The following is an 18,784-nucleotide window of genomic DNA, read 5'->3' on the forward strand; positions in this document are numbered from 1 at the left end:
CCACCACGCCTGGCTCCAACCTTCACTTTTTACACAAGATCTTAGCCAAAAGGCCAAGAGGTGATACAACCCTTACTTTTTAAGTTTGGATCTGAGCACACACTGAACGTCAAGAGGAATCTTTGCTCTGGAATGTGCTCAGTGTACCTCTCCAACCTGGGTAGTCATGAGACTTCTTTAGGTGTTTGTCTATAGAACAGCCCTGGTCTCACCACCTGTGTGCTGAGGAGCTCAAAGGCCCACTGCAGCTCTGGTCCTCTGTAATTATTCTCATGTTGAAGGGATTGGCCCTAGAATAAGGTATGCTAAAATGGGACAGTCACCAGGGGATGACAGTTTCAGAATTCCAGGCAGGAGCATAGCCCTGGGCCCAACGGTCTTGAGTTCTGATGAAAGAGATAACAATATGAAATAACTATAAGGACCAACAACTGCTGGTGAGGATCTAAAAATGAACCAGACTATACTTCCTAAACAATAACTGTGATAACGGGGGAATAATTCTGGCATGTTACGTTCTCACACACACAAAAAGAAGTCATTCATTTATTTGATAGTTATGTGTGAGCCAGCTTAACGCAAATGATATACAATTACAATGAACTAAGTACAGAAAAAAGCAAAAGTTAAAAAAAAAAAAAAAAGAGAGAGAGAGAGAGACCAAGAGAAATTCTGATTCTATCTGTAAGGATTCTATCTGTGATTATCCTAGTACGGTGCCAGCAAGGCTGAGCTGGGGCCCTGCACCATCAAGGAAACTTCTGTGAGGGAAGCAAAGAGCATCAAAGGTGAGGTTGAATTTAGTTAGCTTCACTTAAGGTTTGGATGTTAGGGACAGCTCTCTTTTGCATGCTGTCCTAGGAGACTCATTAACACACCTCAGACACACTCAGAAAGTGTTTACAAATCACTGGTGCAAAGCTATGAGCAATCTGGCACAGAGGTAGTAAAAGGAGGTGGTGTACACATGGTGGGCAACACCTGGAAGGAACTGAAGGGAGCCTCACATGCCTAGAGCCACGCTTCTCTTCCCCAGGTGTACGGGAACTTCTGTGTAAGCCTCCCCCTCCAGAACACATGCTACAAGGAGACAATGAGCGACCGTAAGGAAGGGGCTTGAGCAGGCACCTGCCACAGTGGACGCTGCGGGCAGGATGAAACGACGAGCAGGCCCTGACCTAGCCTCGGAGGGCGTGCCAGCCGGGCCTCGTCCCCGCTCGTGACGATCAATCTACTAGTTGGCACTTGGATGTGAGCTGGAGGTAATGCCTTGCCTATCAGTGGGGTTCTGGAGCATTCTGGAAGAGACTGGAACTTGGGGCAGATTCCTCCTAAGCTTCTGCCTACTCTTGAGGCATAAGAGAGCCTCGCTGGGTATCCTCCTCAGGACAGAGCAGATGAAAGGCACCATCTTGCCAAGTTCAGTATGAAAATAGAGAGCTGACTTTTTCATAGCCCGTCCTTCCATGGCTGTGGCCCTGCCTCCCTGGCAGGAAGCATCTTAATTAGGGAAACTGCTATGGAATGCATAAGGGGAAAAAAGAGAACAATAAATTTCAGAAAGAAACTGAGTTCCCTCAGGAACTTTCCAGAGTCTTCACAATGGCTGGCACAGAATCAAAGCTTTTAGGCACATCTCCCTTCTTTCCCTTATGATTGGAGATGGGACGGCGTGGGCGGCCCAGAGTGAGTTTGCAAACCATACACCCAGGGGCAGGGGGTTGAAGAGACGACCCATAGGAATGTACGCTCCCTTCACTGGCTCCTGGTCCACTGACTATTCCCAACAAAGAGGAGTGTGTTACCTAGAGCACGAATGAGAAGCCAGGCTGTTCCAGGGCACGGAAGAGCCCAGTGCTCTTCAAATTCCCAGGTCACTGCTGGGTAGACAGAGACCTGTGAGGCAACCCAGACTTCAGGGCCCAGTGGGAAAAAGGCAGTACTGAATACTTTCCCCACAGATGTGCCCTGTTCTGGCTCAGTGTGGTCTGTGTTCACATGGCTAGCAGAAGCACTACCACTGCCAGGTCAGTGGTGGTGTGTGTGGACTTGAGGGCAGCTCCACAGACCTTGTCATGGTAACTTAGGGGCCAGGTCCCTATGGAGAGCACACAGCAGAGAGGTCAGAGCAAAGAGCAAGCACCTCTACCAGCACCTGGAACACAGTCACCATGCCTGAGGGCGCCCCAGCAAGCACCAAGAAGGGGAGACACCTGCCTGCTCCCAGTTCTCTTCCTGAGCCTGCTATAGTCAGAAACAGCGCAGGGAGGCACCTGGCTCTATGCCCCCACGGCAGATCTGAGCTGGGCCTGGAAGCTTCATCTTTCCATCTGCCTGGCCTGGCTGGCTGAACAGGAGACAGCCTTTTGTCTTTTACTTGCAGCTGCTGCAGAAAGAAACCATGCCATGCCCTCCACAGGGCCCTTTCTGTGAGCAGAATGCTATCCAGAGGTACGGACAACCTAGTCCCCACAGCCACCTGGGCTCACTGCCCCACAGGAGAAGCAAGGGCGCTGAGGAGCATCGGCTTTTGAGGCCATACTCCAGACCTGCCTGAGCTTCCCCTTTTCCCACCCTCCAATCAGGAAAAAGGGAAGGAAAAGAAAAACTCAGAAGCCTGAAGATTGTTTGGAATTTATTCTCTTAAATAAGAATATAACATATTTTTTAAAAAACGCTTAAAGCACAACACCTTGGTTTCACAGTAACACAAAAACAAAGTTACACAATCAAATTAAAAACTCACAAAACAACACACCAAAAAAAAAAAAAAACTTCAGAATAGCACAGGTTAAAAACAAGGGGAAAAAAAAAAAAGAAAAAGAAAAAGGCTTCAAGGAGGTCAGAGTGGACACACAGCGCGTTTTAAGGAGGTCAGAGAGTGGACACACACATGTTCCTTGGCACAACTAATTCTCCCTTGTTCTGGCTTCTTTGTACCATAGCTTTGGGTAGTGGTTGCTGCCCTGTTCCTGTCCCAACCCCAAAAGAATAGTAGGGGGAAAAGGGGAGAACCTCTTACGTTACTGGGGCACAGTGAGGCTCCTGTTAGGGGGGCCTTAGAACGTTCCACTGTCCTTCAGGCAGTAGCCAGGCACAGTGAACACTGAGAGACAGTGGCCTGTAAAGACCCGGTGGAGTCAACACAGCCTGAAAGCAGACCCAAGAGAAAGTGTGCATCTGTCTCTCTGTAGTGACCTAGCAGAAGACTCCTTCTTTCCTAGCTTGGAAAACTCAACCTGAGCTTGGGAGTATGTGCTGCCCAACTCTTTAGAGACCCAGCCCCATGTCTAAGATTCCACAGACAGCCATGCCCAGGCTGTGATTGGCCTTAGAATCCTGACCAGACACAGGCCAGGCCAGGGCAAGCTCCAAAAGAAAGCTCCTGTGGCTTTTAGACCAAGAAGAAGCTTTAGAAACAGCCTCATTATTGCTATTCAGGGCATAATATATACGCAGACTATCCATACATGTGAATTTGAAGCTATACACACACATGCATGAACCTATGTATACACACACACACACACACCACAGATATTCACACAGTATCAGCAACTCTGCTATGGTTCTAACAATAGGTTGGGGAAGTGAAATGCTCAGCAGAATTTGCAGTTTGCCAACAAGGTCTCTGAGGGAAGAGGCCTTGGGAACCCATGAGAAGATCTAACCTCACCAACAGGCTGAAGCCCAGGACTGACTGGCATTATTATTATTTGTACCACATGGCTACTTTGGCTGCTGTGGGCAGTACCCGTGTTTCCTATCAGCCCATCAGGAGCCAAACCGTGGATGCCAGTGGGTACCACATAAGGCCTGTCTGGAGACAGGCAGCAGCAGGTACCACATGCAACTGCGGCTTCTCTACAAGGACAATCCTCCCACAGACCAAGGAAAGAAGTGTGCTCCTCCCACTCGCCCCTGTCTGCACGGTGAACGCTGGAGGCTGAGCCCTGGGAGAAGGGCTCTTCTGTTCCTTTCCCATGGCCACCACAGCCCCTGTGCCTCACTTTTGGCTGTCCATACTGGGAGATAAGAGGGGATTCTGCAAGGAAAAAAAGAACTCCAAACCACCTGACCCAAGGGCCTCGTGCTCAAGGGGCTAGCAATCCCATGGGCTTTTCCCTTTGCCTGTTGTCCAGACTTCCTGAACTCTGGGAAGGTACCAGGAGGCCAGCCAGGGTGAGGTAATGTGTGCCAGGCCCAGTGATCTGCAGCAGTGAGAAAAGCTTGGAAACAAAGCATTTACAGATTTGACAGCAGAAAAGAGGATTTCCATATTAAAAGCACATAATATAACAAACAGACATGCTATAAACAGTAACCCCAGGAGCTCAGGCAGTAGACAGGTAAGTTACCAGAGCAGACAATGCTTCACCACATGACCTAACCGGGGTTCTTTGAACCAGTGGATCCTGTTCTTCTTTCTCTTCCTCTCTCTTTCTCTCCTTTGAGGCAACAACAGTCATTCTGACACAAGGGGAAAGCCGGAAGGGAAGAGAGAACAGAGAGCAGGCGCAGAGCCAGGGAGACAAGGCGTGCTTCCACAGCCCTACTCTTCCCACTTCGCGGTGGGACGTCAGGAAGCGCGGCTAGCCACACACAGCAGAGCGGTCAGGAGCGTGACCCTCTGCGACATACATTCTAGAAGTCTGAAATACTGAGCTTTCTTTTTCTCAAAGCTTTGGCTTGCAACTCAAAGGCATCTCTACCCAAGAAGGAAAGTAAGCCCAGTTTGCAGCCACTCACACGGGGATCATGATCCTGCTCCTCCTCTACTACAGCAGCAGCAGCTCAGGGCAAAGGGCCAGGGCCCCGGGTACGTTCAGGATGCAGAACAGTAACCCTGAAAAGATCACTCTCCAGGAGGGCAACTGAGAACCCTGGCCCCCAAACATCTGGCCTTCTACTGCTGAGGGTTATCAGGGGCTGAAGACCCTCCCTCCAGGCTCCCACCGCAACAAGCGCACCAAGAGCCACATCAGCCCCTTGCCGCAGGAAGAGCGGCTCCTGGGACTCTCACTTGAAAGGCAGGAGGACATTCGTCCCTTCTCTGTCATGGAAAGTTCCCTGCCAACTCCTCCATGGTCTCTGGCATTAGATGACAATCCGAGTTTGTAAACAGCTGCTTAAGATATATTTGCTGTGGCTGGGTGTGGTGGTGCACACCTTTAATCCCAGCACTCCGGAGGCAGAGGTAGGAGGATCATCATGAATTCGAGGCCACCCTGAGATTACATAGTGAATTCCAGGTCAGCCTGAGCTAGAGTGAGACCTTACCTTGAAAAACCAAAAAGAGATATACATGCTACGAACAAAGGAAATGTGTGACTGACAGAAACACAGCCCAGTAGATGTAGATTCCCATCAAGGCATTTGCGACTCAGGGCCTCTCAGCAATGTGTAGAACTGCAGACAGATCTCACAGACTAGGTTTATAAGGACAAAGAGGGTCAGTTTTAAGGAAGAAAGTAATACAAGTTTCCACAGGCTCATGCCTCCGACCCCTGGGCTGAGTAGAACAGGAGACTGCTGAAGTAGGGTGGCACCATTCAACTCCTGGCACAAGAGTGGGGAGGGCAGTGCTACCTGTGGGCTTTGACCCTCTCTGTAAGTTCACACGCCCCACCTAAAGTGCTGGGGACAGGGTATTCTCTTTCCAGTCACCTTCACACACAGAAGAGCCGTGACAGCTTATCTAGCCATCTAGCTGGGGGAACGGCGTGCAAGAATTGCACGTGACTTGCAGTAAACAAATCAGATTGCAGGCCTCAGCTACATGGCTCAGTGCCTTTGCAGAAGGCCTACACAGGAGTCCCACGAAGGCCTGTGACTCCCTGCTGTCCCCCGGGTCAGTGACACGAAGTCTCTTTTCGATCCTGTTTACCTGCAGGGTCTGGGGGAGCTAGGGTGACTCCACTTACCATCACTGGCTCACGACCTGCCAGTGAAACTCCCCTCCAATCTGCACCAGTACCTCTGACAGGCCATACAGGAAGGGGACTCCGAATGCGAGCAGCTGACACATGAAAAAGGAGTCCAAGGGGTTTTGGGCCACTTGTTGCCCAATTGAAGAAATGTTGCTTTGGAGGTGCTGGCTTATCCCCTTGGCCTTGCCACAGAGGCCGAGCGAGTGACGCGCCACCCAGCCAAACAAGGAAGTGAGGCTACCTGGAGTTCTCTCCGCCGCACTGGCTTTGGCGCTGGCCAGTCCGTTTGTGTCCGCAGTGGAGCCATCCTGCTGGGGTCCCTTGGCCTCCTAGGAGAGTCCACGAGTAAAAGAGAAATCGTGACTACAGCCATCAAATCTCAGGAGGCAATGATTCCCTTCACCCCACCCACACGGGCTGGTCTGTCTCTGTCAACAAGGAGCTGCATGCCTGAGTGGGGATTTTGTTAAGGAAGCAGCGCCTTAGTTCACATGGAAGTCACGAGGAATCAAAATCTAGGTGTACTCACTCCTGGGGACTGGCTCCAGAATATCAAAATCTGCGAGGTTTAAAATACTTAAAATGATGTGGCATTTACTATAATCTATGCACATCCTCATGCCAACTGTGAATCACCTCTAGAAAACTCAGGGCACCTAATATGATGTAAATGTTGTGTTAGGGCTAGAGAGATGGCTTAGTGGTCAAGCACTTGCTTGTGAAGCCTAAGGACCCTGGTTCGAGGTTGATGTCCCAGGACCCATGTTAGCCAGATGCACAAGGGGGCGCACGTGTCTGGACTTTGTTTGCAGTGGCTGGAGGCCCTGGCATGCCCATTCCCCCCCCCCTTCTCTATCTGCCTCTTTCTCTTTCTATCACTCTCAAATAAATAAATAAATAAACAATTAAAAAAATACACGTTGTGTTAACAGTATTTGCTTAGAGGACAATGTGAAGAAAGCAAGACTCTGTACAGATACAGTATGGAAACACTTTTCCATTCAAGGATGGAATCCAGCCATGATGTGGTGCCAACGGGCACAGACAACTGCTCACCTCTTGCACCATCCCTCTGCAATCAACGCAAGCCTTTCAAAGGAGCAGCAATCAGCTTGCATGCTGGGACACTGCCGTCTAGGCAGTGAAGGGGATACTCGGGTCACCTCGACAAAGATCAGTGGAAGGACCACTTTCAGTGAAAGGGAAGTCAGAAACAAGCCAGGGCCTTAGAAAAGTAACTCGTGGAGCCGGAGGTTGAAGGGCAGCAGGAAGAGAAGTCTGTGAGGACCGCTCAGGCTCAGCATGGACAGCAGGGGCTAGCTCTCCGATGCCCGGGCGGGGCCTGGGGGGCCGGGGAGGTGGGCTGGAGCTGAAGCTCAGGAAGGATTGCAGAGGCTGCCTCTTCTCCAGCTACTGCCTTCCCTGTGGACAGCTCTGACATGGGGGAAGGATCAGGAAGCTACTCTCATCAGTAGGACCCATTCTACTCAGAATAATCGCCGAGTACCACCACAGGGCACGGAAACACAGACTGCTGGAAAGCCGGCCCCTCCCCAGCCTGACGACAGCCCACCGCAGACGCTCACAGGACGAACACTGCTGCGATGCTTCGCCCCCTTCCAGGAAGGATGGCTGTTACCTTTCCTGAGAGAGGAGCCACTGCTGGCCTCTTCCTCTGCGCGTAGCCGGACAGCCGGTAACAGTAGTGTGGCTTACAGTAGAATTTACCTGCAGGTTGCAAGAAATGGGTGGAAAGGGATTAAGACTCCACAACTGTGAACTTGGCTTGCTGGCCTTGCCAGACTGCTGACTGTCCCTTCCAGCTACAGGGCGCCATCTCACTGCCCAGCCTTCCCTGTACCCCGGCAATCCAGGAAGGCCAGCCCTCCCTCTAAGCTCGGGTTCCAGCTTTCTCTCCCGGTGCCTAAAATGGAAGGCCTCCCTTTGGGTGTGTGAAGGCCATTGAGCCACAACCAATCAGTTCCCAGAGCAGGGATGTGAGGCTTACATGGGAGGGCTAGAAAACAAAGTGGCAGTGTGTGAGGACAAAGACAGGGTCACATGAAAGCTGGGAGCAGCATTTCTGGGGAAGGCAAGAATGAACGCAAGTGCAGGGGGAGGCGGGAACGCTGCAGGGGCTGCTGTGAAAACGAGCGCTACACAGGCCCGGACCACCTCTACTCCTCTCCACAGCACAGACTCCCCCCCTCCATGCCCACGAACCAGGGTTGTCCCGCATTGCCAAAGCAAAGCAAAGCAAAGCAAAGCAAAGCAAAACAAAACACAGAGCGGGGGCTGGCGAGATGGCTTAGTGGTTAAGGCGCATGCCTGCGAAGCTTAAGGACCCAGGTTCGATTCTCTAGGTCCCATGTAAGCCAGATGCACCCGGTGGCGCATGTGTCTGGAGTTCATTTGCAGTGACTAGAGGCCCTGGTGCACCCGTTCTCACATTCTCTCCCTCCCTCTCTGTCTCTAATAAATAAATAAATATAAATAAATAAACCTTTAACAAAAAAATCACAGAGCTGGCCGTGGGGAGATGGCTCAGTGACTAACGGTGCTTGTTTGCAAGCTTGCATACCCTGAGTTCAACCTGCCTGAGGCCTACATAAAGCCTCACACAAAGTGCTAACTGTAGTCCCAATGCATCTAAGGCAATAGGATGGGGAGCCAGGAGAATCCTGAAGCCGTGGCAACAAAGACCCTGGGGCGCAGGAGAGGAGAAGCACCCAGAGGCTGACCCTGGGGTATAGAAAAAGAGAAGCACCCAGAGGCTGACCCTGGGGTATAGAAAAAGAGAAGCACCCAGAGGCTGACCCTGGGGTGCAGGAGAGGGGAAACACCCAGAGGTTGGTCTCTGACTCCACACACATGCCTCAGCAAGCGCATGTGCGCGTGCGCGCGCGCGCGCGCACACACACACACACACACATACACACACACAGAAGTAATAAAAAAATCACAGGGCCAAACCAACCCACCAAGCATTCCCCCGCCCCAGCAAGTCTACCATGGCCCATGAGTGCAGCACAACTGAAGAAGCAAATGAAGCCCAGAGTGTGCTGTGGCCTAACTTGAGTTCATACTGCTTCCTACAACTTACAGCCAGGTCCACGTGCATTTATGGGGTCCTGCTGAGGGTATAGCCAAAGAGGTTTGAATGACTGATCATTAGTTTTTCAATAAAACAGAGTTAGAATGAACTCAGAGTCCAATTATCTGACTCCCTAACTCCCAGTTAAAGAGGAGCTCTTGAGCAGAAGCCCTGTGATAAGAATCCTGAAAGAGGAACTGCTCCATCTTGTCTTCCCACTTGCCGAAGTGCTGCCCCAACAACCGAACACTCCTGATCCCCAAGACCAGACCAGAGGGCAGACAAGTTAAAGCAAATGGAGATGTGTTGCCATGCTTCCCTTTCTCTGGTAACAGGAGCACACCTAAGTAGCGACTTGCTCTGTTCTCTGCCCTTCCTCACTATGCAAGGCCATTACCCACTGCTCGGGCAAAATGCCTGGGGAGGCAGCTACAGGAGGAAATGTTTATTTTGGCTCCTGGTTTCAGGCTTCACTCCATGGAGCTTTGCCCATTGCTCTTGGCCTTGCCGATGCACAGCGACGTGTTGGGGGGGCAGAGGGCGGGGCAAAGCTACTTACTTCATGGCAGCCAGGAAGCACAGAAAAAGGGCTGGGGACAGGATATAGCCTTGTGATCCTCTTTTTCCAACCAAGCCCTCCTACAGTTTCCACCACTACCCAATTACGCTGCAAATTATGAACTCATTGTTGGATTAATCCATTTATGAAGTCACAACCTTCATGATTTAATAACCTTCCAAAAGCCTATCAACTGGCCACCAGTGTTTACCAATGGCCTTTGTGATCATATAATTTTCCTCAAAAGATTTTGCAGTAGCTGTTGGTATACTCGGTCAGGAAATGGTACTGTGTGGGGAATCACCTGATAGGCAAAGGGCATGTCTCACTGTCTGTCTAAGCAGAGCTGATCATGTCTTTTCTGGTTCTTCTGCTCTCTCTTCTTTTTGGTTTTTCAAGGTAGGGTCTCACTCTACCTCAGGCTGACCTGGAATTTACTATGTAGTCTCAGGGTGGCCTAGAACTCATGGTTATTCTCCTACCTCTGCCTACCAAGTGCTGGGATTAAAGGCGCGTGCCACCACGCCTGGCTTCTTCTCTCTCTTTTTCTTATATTTGAGATAGAGAGACAGACAGGTGGACAGAGACACAGAGAAAGAAGCAGATACAGAGTGAGTATGGGCATGGTAGGGTATCCTGCCATTGCAAACAAACTCCAGACATGTGCAACTTTGTGCATCTGGCTTTACATGGGCATTGGGAATCCAACCTGGGCCATCAGACTTTGCAAGCAGGGACCTTGAAGCTACTGGGCCACCTCTCCAGTCCTCTTTTCTTTTTCTTAGCTTAGCAAATTCCTTTCATAATCTGTGATAAACCACACTCTGGTCTTGTGAATTTTTTTTTTTTTTTTTTTTTTTGAGGTAGTGTCTCACTCTAGCCCACACTGACCTGAAATTCACTATGTATTCTCAGGGTGGCCTTGAACTTGTGGTGATCCTCCTACCTCTGCCTCTCAAGTGCTGAGATTAAAGGCATGCACCACTATGCCTGGCTGGTCTTGGGAAGTTTGGCCCCCAATAAGTATGATAACATAAACTGCATCAATACTGTACATCATTTGCTATTTGGGGTCTGTTTTGTATTTAGTTCTTTAACAAATACTCCTCCTTCTCTCATGCGGTTGTGATGGGGCTATCAGCCACATGGCCTGTGACAAATGTACCTTGGGAGTAGACAAAGAACCAGGCTGATCACTGTGTGGGGACAGCAGTGGACAGTAAAGGGGGAGGGGCAGCCCTTCCTGAGATGCTATCTGGAAGGAAGACTGAAACCTGAAGTGCATACTTTAGTCGGACCTGGGTAAGTCTTCGTCATTACAGCACCAGAGAACTACAGTGATAATTAGTTTTTCATTCTTTGTATTTCTTTCTGAATTAATTTCTTCTAAGGTAGAAACCTAGAAAATAAAGATTGAATACCACTGAACACTTCTCTAGCCTAACAATACTGACAAAAGGTTTAAATGTCAGAACCAAGGTTTTGAAGCCTTTTGGCTAAAAGGCAAATTTCAAGAACATTCCAGAAAATTTTCCTCTAGGAAGACTGCACAATATGACACAAAGAAACTGAGGCTGAAATCTCAGTTCAAATGCAATATCAACATCATTGCTTCTTCTGACAGAAACAAACCTAATAAGCATCTCATAGTTAAGATAATTCTGTAAGATATTATTTGCCAGGCTGGAAAGATGGCTTAATGGTTAAGGTGCTTGCCTGTGAAGCCCAAGGACCCAGTTCAATTCCCCAGGACCAAAGTAAGCCAGATGGACAAGGTGGCACATGTGTTTGGAGTTGGTTTGCACTGGCTGGAGGCCCTGGTGTGCCCCATTTTCTCTCTCTCTCTCTCTGATAAATAAAAATGAATGAAGTATTCAAATATTAAAAGACCATGGCTGCCAACCCACACTATTATACCCACTATATTATCCCTCATAATAGAAAAACTTTCCATGATAAAAGCCAGTTACATAAATACATGAGCACTAAGCCAGCTCCACAGAGAGCACTGGATGGAATACTGTGCAGTGAAGAGAAGAATAAACATACTCAAGAGGCTCCAAGAAGGAAAAAAATATTCAAAACTTCAACAGTTGTTAAAGCAAACGAAGATCAAGAAAATGACAAACTCCACAAAATCATCAACATGACAGAAATGAACTCACATCTTTCAGTAGTAACCCTGAACATCAAGGGACTTGGAGAGAGAAGAAGCAGGAAGGGATCAGAGGAGGGTAGAGAGACAAGTGTAGGGACCGAATATAGGGGTAGAAAGTTTCAGGGGGGCAGGGAAGTGGGAGGGAGGAGAGGCAGAGGAATGTCCAAAGGTGAGGACAGCGTGAATGAGCACTACAGAAACCCACTTCTTCATTAGCTAACTAAAGAGAGAAAGAAAGACGGTGTGTGTGTGTGCACGCGCAAGAGAGTGAGTGAGAGAGAGTGAGAGAAAGGGAGGGTGTGTCTGGGCAGAAGTACTCTGCAAGGACAGAGACAGTGTCACCTAAAACCACAGGCTGTTGCTGGTCAGCCTCAGCGCAGGAGATGGGTCACTCCCTTCCACCGTGTGCTGTTGGTAGGGAGGCCCATGAAGCCCCTAAAGCAATGCAGGCCATTTCCAAAGCATTTGGTCACCGACCAGAACTAGACAGTACGACCCTGATGCTGAAGAAGCCCCTAAAGCAATGCAGGCCATTTCCAAAGCATTTGGTCACCGACCAGAACTAGACAGTACGACCCTGATGCTGAAGACACCCCGCTGTGTCACAGGACAGCGAGGAGCCAGGCTGGAAACTGAGACAGCAGCATCTCCCCGCGGCCACTGTCAGTGCTGGAAAGCCCCATGGCAGCCTGCAGGGCGAGTCACCAGCAGAGAGCCTACAAGCTGCAAAAATCAACCAGCCAGGCAAGATGTACCCTCCAGTGCCACAGTGGCACGTACGTGATGCGGGAATCACTGCTCTCCCGCGCCATGCCTGCTATTGAGAAGCACGTGAGAAGCCTACGGCTCGGAAGGTCATAGGCCCTACAGTGAAGCCTCCACTGCTCTTTGGCTGAATGCAGAGGTTGTACCCCTCAAAAAGCTCTCTTAGAGGTTATGTTGATTCCTTTGATCAATGCTGCCCTCGCTGTTGGGTAGAGAACTACCTTGTTACAGATAGTGGTGAATACCAGGAAGACCAAAACCCTCTACAATGATAAGGGAAAGCTGGGTGCCTGGCACTGGACATGTCATTCCACCTGCCAGGGCCCAGGAAACCTTCCTGAGGAAGTGTTGGATTAAATACGAGTGCTGCTCTTGCTGCTAGTCAGAGAACCTTCTCCAGAAATGGTGGTAGACACTGAGGAGACTCAAAACTCATCAAAGCAGAAAATAAGGGGTACTAAGAACTCAGCACTAAAGGAGACTCCTAACATGGCCTCCAAGACTCAGGGAACATTGCAGAAGGAACAGAGAAAGACTGTAAGAGCCACAGGCTAGGAAGGCATCATGTGAGGAATTGTACTCCCAACAGGAAGTGACTGGTGCATTCACACCCCATAGTGATTCCCGGCGCCCACTGAGGAGGGCCCTCAGTGGAATGAGGGGGCAGGGAGGGGCCAAAAGAGGATAACCTGATAGAGACACGACTGATTTGCAGTAGTTCATATATTAAAGTTCCCAGTAAAATTTATTTAAAAGTCTACCATGTTTATATATTTATTTTTCTCGGCAGGGTCTCCTTCTAGCCCCAGATGACCGGGAATTCAAGCTGCAGTCCCAGGCTAGCCTCAACTCACGTGCTCCTCCCACCTCTGCCTCTCAAATGCTCGGATCGGTCGATGCCTGGCAATAAGCTACTTTGGATACTTACTGTCCATGCCTGACACGAACCTGGCAGGCAAAAATTAAGTAGTGAAAAGGCTTCCATTAGGGTTCAATTCCACAGGAACCAAAGGAAAAATCTTTTTAGATAAAAGCTGGGAAGTGGGTGGGACAGGTGGCTTTAGTGGTTAAGGAGCTTGCCTGTGGAACCTAAGGCCCCAGATTCAATCCCTTAGTTCCCACATAAAGCTAGATGCGTAAGGTGGCACATGCATCTGGAGAGTGTTTGCTGTGGCTAAAGGTCCTGGCACATCCATTCTCTTTCTCTCTCTGCCTCCTTCTCTCTTACATAAATAAATGAATAAATAAAATATATATTTTTTAAATCCAAGGAGGTTACTTTGCTTGCCAAATTCAGAGGTATCAAGTGGCAGATAAGGGTTGCAAAAAGATTTCTCAATCTGGCGTGGATCATCATTCTGTTGCAACAGAAACTCATACAACCACTGACCCTACGGGGACAGGGGAGGATTCTGATTCTACGACTATCAGGTAGCTCTCTGGAGTAGGAGTAAGTCTTTGCAGTTACAGAAATGAATAGCACTGGCATATTGCTCTACATTACAGGTAGGGATGCTGAACCTGCAGTGATTTAATAAACTTAAATTTCGTATCATGCTGGAGCAGGGGCTGTGTGTGAATAACACCCAGCCTCTGTTACTTTACTGCATCCCATATAAGAATGGGAGGGAGACTGATACTTATTTAGTAAGATTAAAAAAAATTATTTATTTGAGAGTGACAGACAGACAGAGAGAGAAAGAGGCAGATAGATAGAGAGAGAGAGAGAGAGAGAGAGAGAATGGGTGTTCCAGGGCTTTCAGCCACTGCAAACAAATTGCAGACGTGTGCACCCCCCTTGTGCATCTGGCTAACGTGGGTCCTGGGGAGTCGAGCCTCGAACCGGGGTCCTTATGCTTCACAGGCAAGTGCTTAACTACTAAGCCATCTCTCCAGCCCTATTTAAAAGTAAGATGTGCTTTAGGGCTAGAGACAGCTCATGGCTAAGGTCTGTGTTTGCAAAGCCCAAGCACCTAGGTTTGATTCCCCAGTAGCCATGTAAAGCCAGATGCACAAAGTGGCGCATGTGTCTGGAGTTCCTTTGCAGTGGCAAGAGGCCCTGGTCCGCCCACTCTCATTCTCTCTCTTTACTTGTAAATAAATAGATAGCACCTTTAGAAGGGATATCAGGACCTTGCTACCTTCTTCTTTCCCTGCTTCCTGGCTGCTGTGGCTTTGTTCCACAGCATGTCCCTGCCAGAATATTCTGCCACAGCGCTGGCCCCAAGACATAGAACCCACCCACCATGTATTGGAAGCACGAGACCATATAAAGCTTTGCTCTCTAAGTGTGTAATCTGGCCATTGAAACAGAATGCTGACTAATCCAAATGAGGTGTATCGACTGACAAAGATGGAGTCACTCTGAATATACTGCTTCTTGGCCAGGTGTTCCCAGCACTCAGGAGGCAGAGGTAGAAGGGCTGCTGTGAGTTCAAGGCCAGCATGAGACTACATAGTGGATTCCAGGTCAGCCTGGGTTAGAGTGAGACCCTGCCTCGAAAAACCAAAAATAAAAAGAAATACTGGGCTGGAGAGATGGCTTAGCGGTTAAGCGCTTGCCTGTGAAGCCTGAGGACCCCAGTTCGAGACTCGGTTCCCCAGGTCCCACGTTAGCCTGATGCACAAGGGGGCGCACGCATCTGGAGTTCGTTTGCAGAGGCTGGAAGCCCTGGCGCGCCCATTCTTTCTCTCTCCCTCTACCTGTCTTTCTCTCTGTGTCTGTCGCTCTCAAATAAATAAATAAAAAAATAAAAATAAAAATAAAAGAAATACTGCTTCTTGTACCTCTGCTTTCATTTAGATATATTAGGAAACTATCTCAAGGTGAATAAATACAAACTTTGCATCATGATAATTACTTCACAGTATTTCATCTAATGAATTATTTTTGTATGCTTTGTTTATAATTTGTTCTCCATCATAAATAATAACCCATGGGACATTCTGTATATGCACTGTGGTTGTAGCACACCTCATACTTGCCTAGCACATAGGAGGCCCTGGGTTAATTACTAGCTAGTGGCCCCCCGCCAAATAATAATGTGTTCAATGTGTATCTTCTCTTTCTCCTCCTCCTCCTCTCTTTATTTTTAAATATATTTATTTACTTATTTATTGGGGGGTGGGGAGAGAATAGGTGTGCCCATGTGCATCTGGTTTCATGGGTTCCAGGGAATGGAACCTGAATCCTTAGGCTTCGCAGGCAAGTGCCTTAACCGCTAAGCCATCTCTTCAGTCCTTACAATTTTTAATTTATTTTGATGTATTTAAATTTTAATGATTTTTAAAGTTTTTTTTCTGGTTATTTTTATTTATTTGAAAGTGACACAGAGAGAAAAAGGCAGAGAGAGAATGGGCACACCAGGGCCTCCAGCCACTGCAAATGAACTCCAGACCTGTGCGCCCCCTTGTGCATCTGGCTAACCTGGGTCCTGGGGAATTGAGCCTCGAACTGGGGTCCTTAGGCTTCAAAGGCAAGTGCTTAACCACTAAGCCATCTCTCCAGCCCTAAATTTTAATGTATTTTTAATATAATGTGGGGGGGGGCAGGCTTTCACGTAGCCCGGGCTGGTCTCAAACTCATCATATACACAAGGATAACTTTGTACTCCTGATCTTCCTGCCTCCACCTACTGCATGGTGGCCTTAATGTTCTTCTTAATTGCATTATTTGTTTAATGAGCACGAAAATATCCTAATTTTCTACATAATATTTATCATGTGCTGGGCACTATTCTAGCTGCTTTACCGTCTGTCAGCTCATTTAATCCTCCCTCAATCGGCGAGGAAGAAGGAACTATCTACTTTCTGCAAGGCGGAGCAGCCAGCGGGAGGGCCTGCAGTGAGCAGCCCCCCGTGAGGCGGGAGCTCGCTCCAGAGCCTGTGCCTTTAGCCACTACACTATGACATCTGTCTCTGCCAGGCGAGCCAGCCAGGCTGACCCTGAAAACAAAGCACAAACCATGGGCCATTCATCAAGTGACTGACTGGAGGTGGTTGAAATTAAGCAATCCTGACAACTAAAGGTAAGGGCAAGGGAGTGGGAGGTAGGCAGGTGTCTGTGGGGCATGCCAAGCAGCCATTTACTATAGCCTTAAATTTTTTTTTTTTTAAGGTAGGGTCCCACTTTAGCCCACGCTGACCTGGAATTCATTCTGTATTCTCAGGGTGACCTCAAACTCACAGTGAACCTCCTATCTCTGCCTCCGGAGTGCTGGGATTAAAGGTGTGCGCCACCACGCTGGGCTCTTACGCCAGGCATTTTATAGCCACTTTTGAGTGTCACTGTATGACATGAGTAACAACAATGCTGGATCTCCAGTCAAGGCAGGTGAATCACTTGGTAACATGAGGCAGAGCACACAGCATTGAGCACTGGATCCGGAACTACAACGGGTGATACACATGGACAGGTGGCTAATTCAAGACAGGTCTGAGAAGGCTTCTGAGGAGGAGACATGTTGGGACAGGAAGACCAGGAAGTCCCCTCTAAAAAGACCAAGGACACGCACTCCAGGCAGGGGCAGCTAGAGGAAAGGTCATGAGGCACCAATGGCATGATCATGCTTACAGAATGGAGATTAGACTGGTGTGAAAAGGGTACAGAAAGCTGGGGCAGGTGACAGCAGATAGTGGATGTGACCCTCTCTCACGCAGGAGAAGCTGTGGATTCCAGGTGTACAGCAGAGGGTGGCCAAGCAGGAAGCAGGCCCTGGGGAGACTGGACACCTGTCAGAGTCCTTGGACTACTGTGCCGCGGGGAGCAGCAGGGCAGGGAGTGGCTGGACCGCGGGACGTGGCCGCACTGGCTGTCTCAGGCCTGTCGCTCAGGGAACTAACTTCACAGGCCCTCAGAAGGGAGTACATGTTCTCTCCTCACAATGACAAGGAACTCAACATTCTACTTTGGAGACCTAATCTTAAGAGCAGGCAACAGTAAATAATCTGCTAGCATGTGGCTAGGAATAGAGACGTTTGGTGTTAAGCATACTAAACCCACTATTGCGCTGAAGGGAGGATCCAACAGTGAAAGGCGATCAGAGGCCGTCTCCGAGGGCGCTCATTCCAACTTATGGGTCTGGAGTCGCTACCCCTTGATGTCTAACCTAGGACAGGCCTCAGAGGCCAGTTCGCACAGACCAGCACTTGTTAGCCGTGTCAAGTTGGACAAGCAAATAGCATATTCATTGAACTTGGTTCCTAATTTACAATAACGAAAAACTCTCATGGGTATCTCATGAGCATGAAATGATAATACTGTATGTTAAAAGATTGGATGCTGAAGTTATTTCTTTTCTCTCAAGCTCTAACTTCACTGGCCTTTCCCTCCCTCCCTTCATTCCTTCCCCGCCCCTCCCCCCAGGTAGGTTCTTGCTGTAGCCCAGGCTGACCTGGAATTCATTATGCAGTCTCAGGCTGGCCTAGAACTAACAGCGATCTTCCTACCTCAGCCTCCCCAGTGCTGGGATTAAAGGCGTTCGTCCCCATACCCAGCAGAGACAGTAAAAGAGAGGGAGAGAATATGGGTGCATGAGGGCCATCAGTCACCTACTGTACCACTTTGCGCATCTGCTTTATGTGGGTACTGGGGACTCAGACTCAGGTCATTAGGCTTTACAAGCAAATGCCTTAACCACTGGGCCATCTCTCCAGACCCTTTCCTTATCTTCTTTTAAAAAAAATTATTTGAGAAAGAGGGGGAGAGGGAGGGAGGGAAGGAATGAAGGAAGGGAGAGAAAGGCCAGTGAAGGGAGGGAGGGGCAGATTGAGCATGCCAGGCTTCCAGCCACTGCAAACAAACTACAGATGCATGTGCCACCCTGTGCATCTGGCTTTATGTGGGTACTGGGGAATCAAACCTAGATCCTCAGGCTTTGCAGGCAAGTGCATTAATTGCTGAGCCATCTCTCCAGCCCCATACTTATCTTCTTATCTGAAGCTACTTGATAAGACTTCAGGATTAGTCTATGACTAAATTTATTTCCCTAAAATTCTATGCTTTACTCTCTGTGCTTCTGTCCCTTGACAGATGAAATAAACATCTTTGATGACGTGTGTGGTGGGTTGATCAGGTGCCCCCATAAACTTAGGTGTTCTGAATGCTAGATTCCCGGCTCATGGAGATTTGGGAACTAATGCCTCCTGGAGGGAGTGGATTGTTGGGGGTGGGCTTATGGGTGTTATAACCTGTTTCTTCTCGCCTGTGTTTGGCACACTCTCCTGTTCCTATTGTCCAATTTATTTTGGTCAAGGGGTGATGTCCACCCTCTGCTCAT

At 48.9% G+C, this 18,784-nt stretch overlaps 1 protein-coding gene across 3 annotated transcripts in view; it reads right to left on the reverse strand.

The window, feature by feature from the left end:
• The window catches only part of Mical3 (microtubule associated monooxygenase, calponin and LIM domain containing 3), a 229,562-nt gene that overhangs the window by 65,595 nt on the left and 145,183 nt on the right, over window positions 1–18,784 (reverse strand). For 2 of the 3 annotated variants that reach the window (XM_045137315.1, XM_045137316.1), the window contains exons 18-19: window positions 7,570–7,658; window positions 6,172–6,259 (exon numbers count right to left, since the gene is read on the reverse strand). In XM_045137315.1, coding sequence (XP_044993250.1) covers window positions 6,172–6,259; window positions 7,570–7,658 — 177 coding nt within the window. Of the gene's footprint in view, window positions 1–2,833; window positions 6,260–7,569; window positions 7,659–18,784 lie in introns of those variants that run through there. The other variant, XM_045137317.1, reaches the window with a different exon arrangement.

This window comes from Jaculus jaculus, chromosome 18, assembly GCF_020740685.1.
Source record: "Jaculus jaculus isolate mJacJac1 chromosome 18, mJacJac1.mat.Y.cur, whole genome shotgun sequence".
Classification (NCBI taxonomy): Eukaryota; Metazoa; Chordata; class Mammalia; order Rodentia; family Dipodidae; genus Jaculus; species Jaculus jaculus.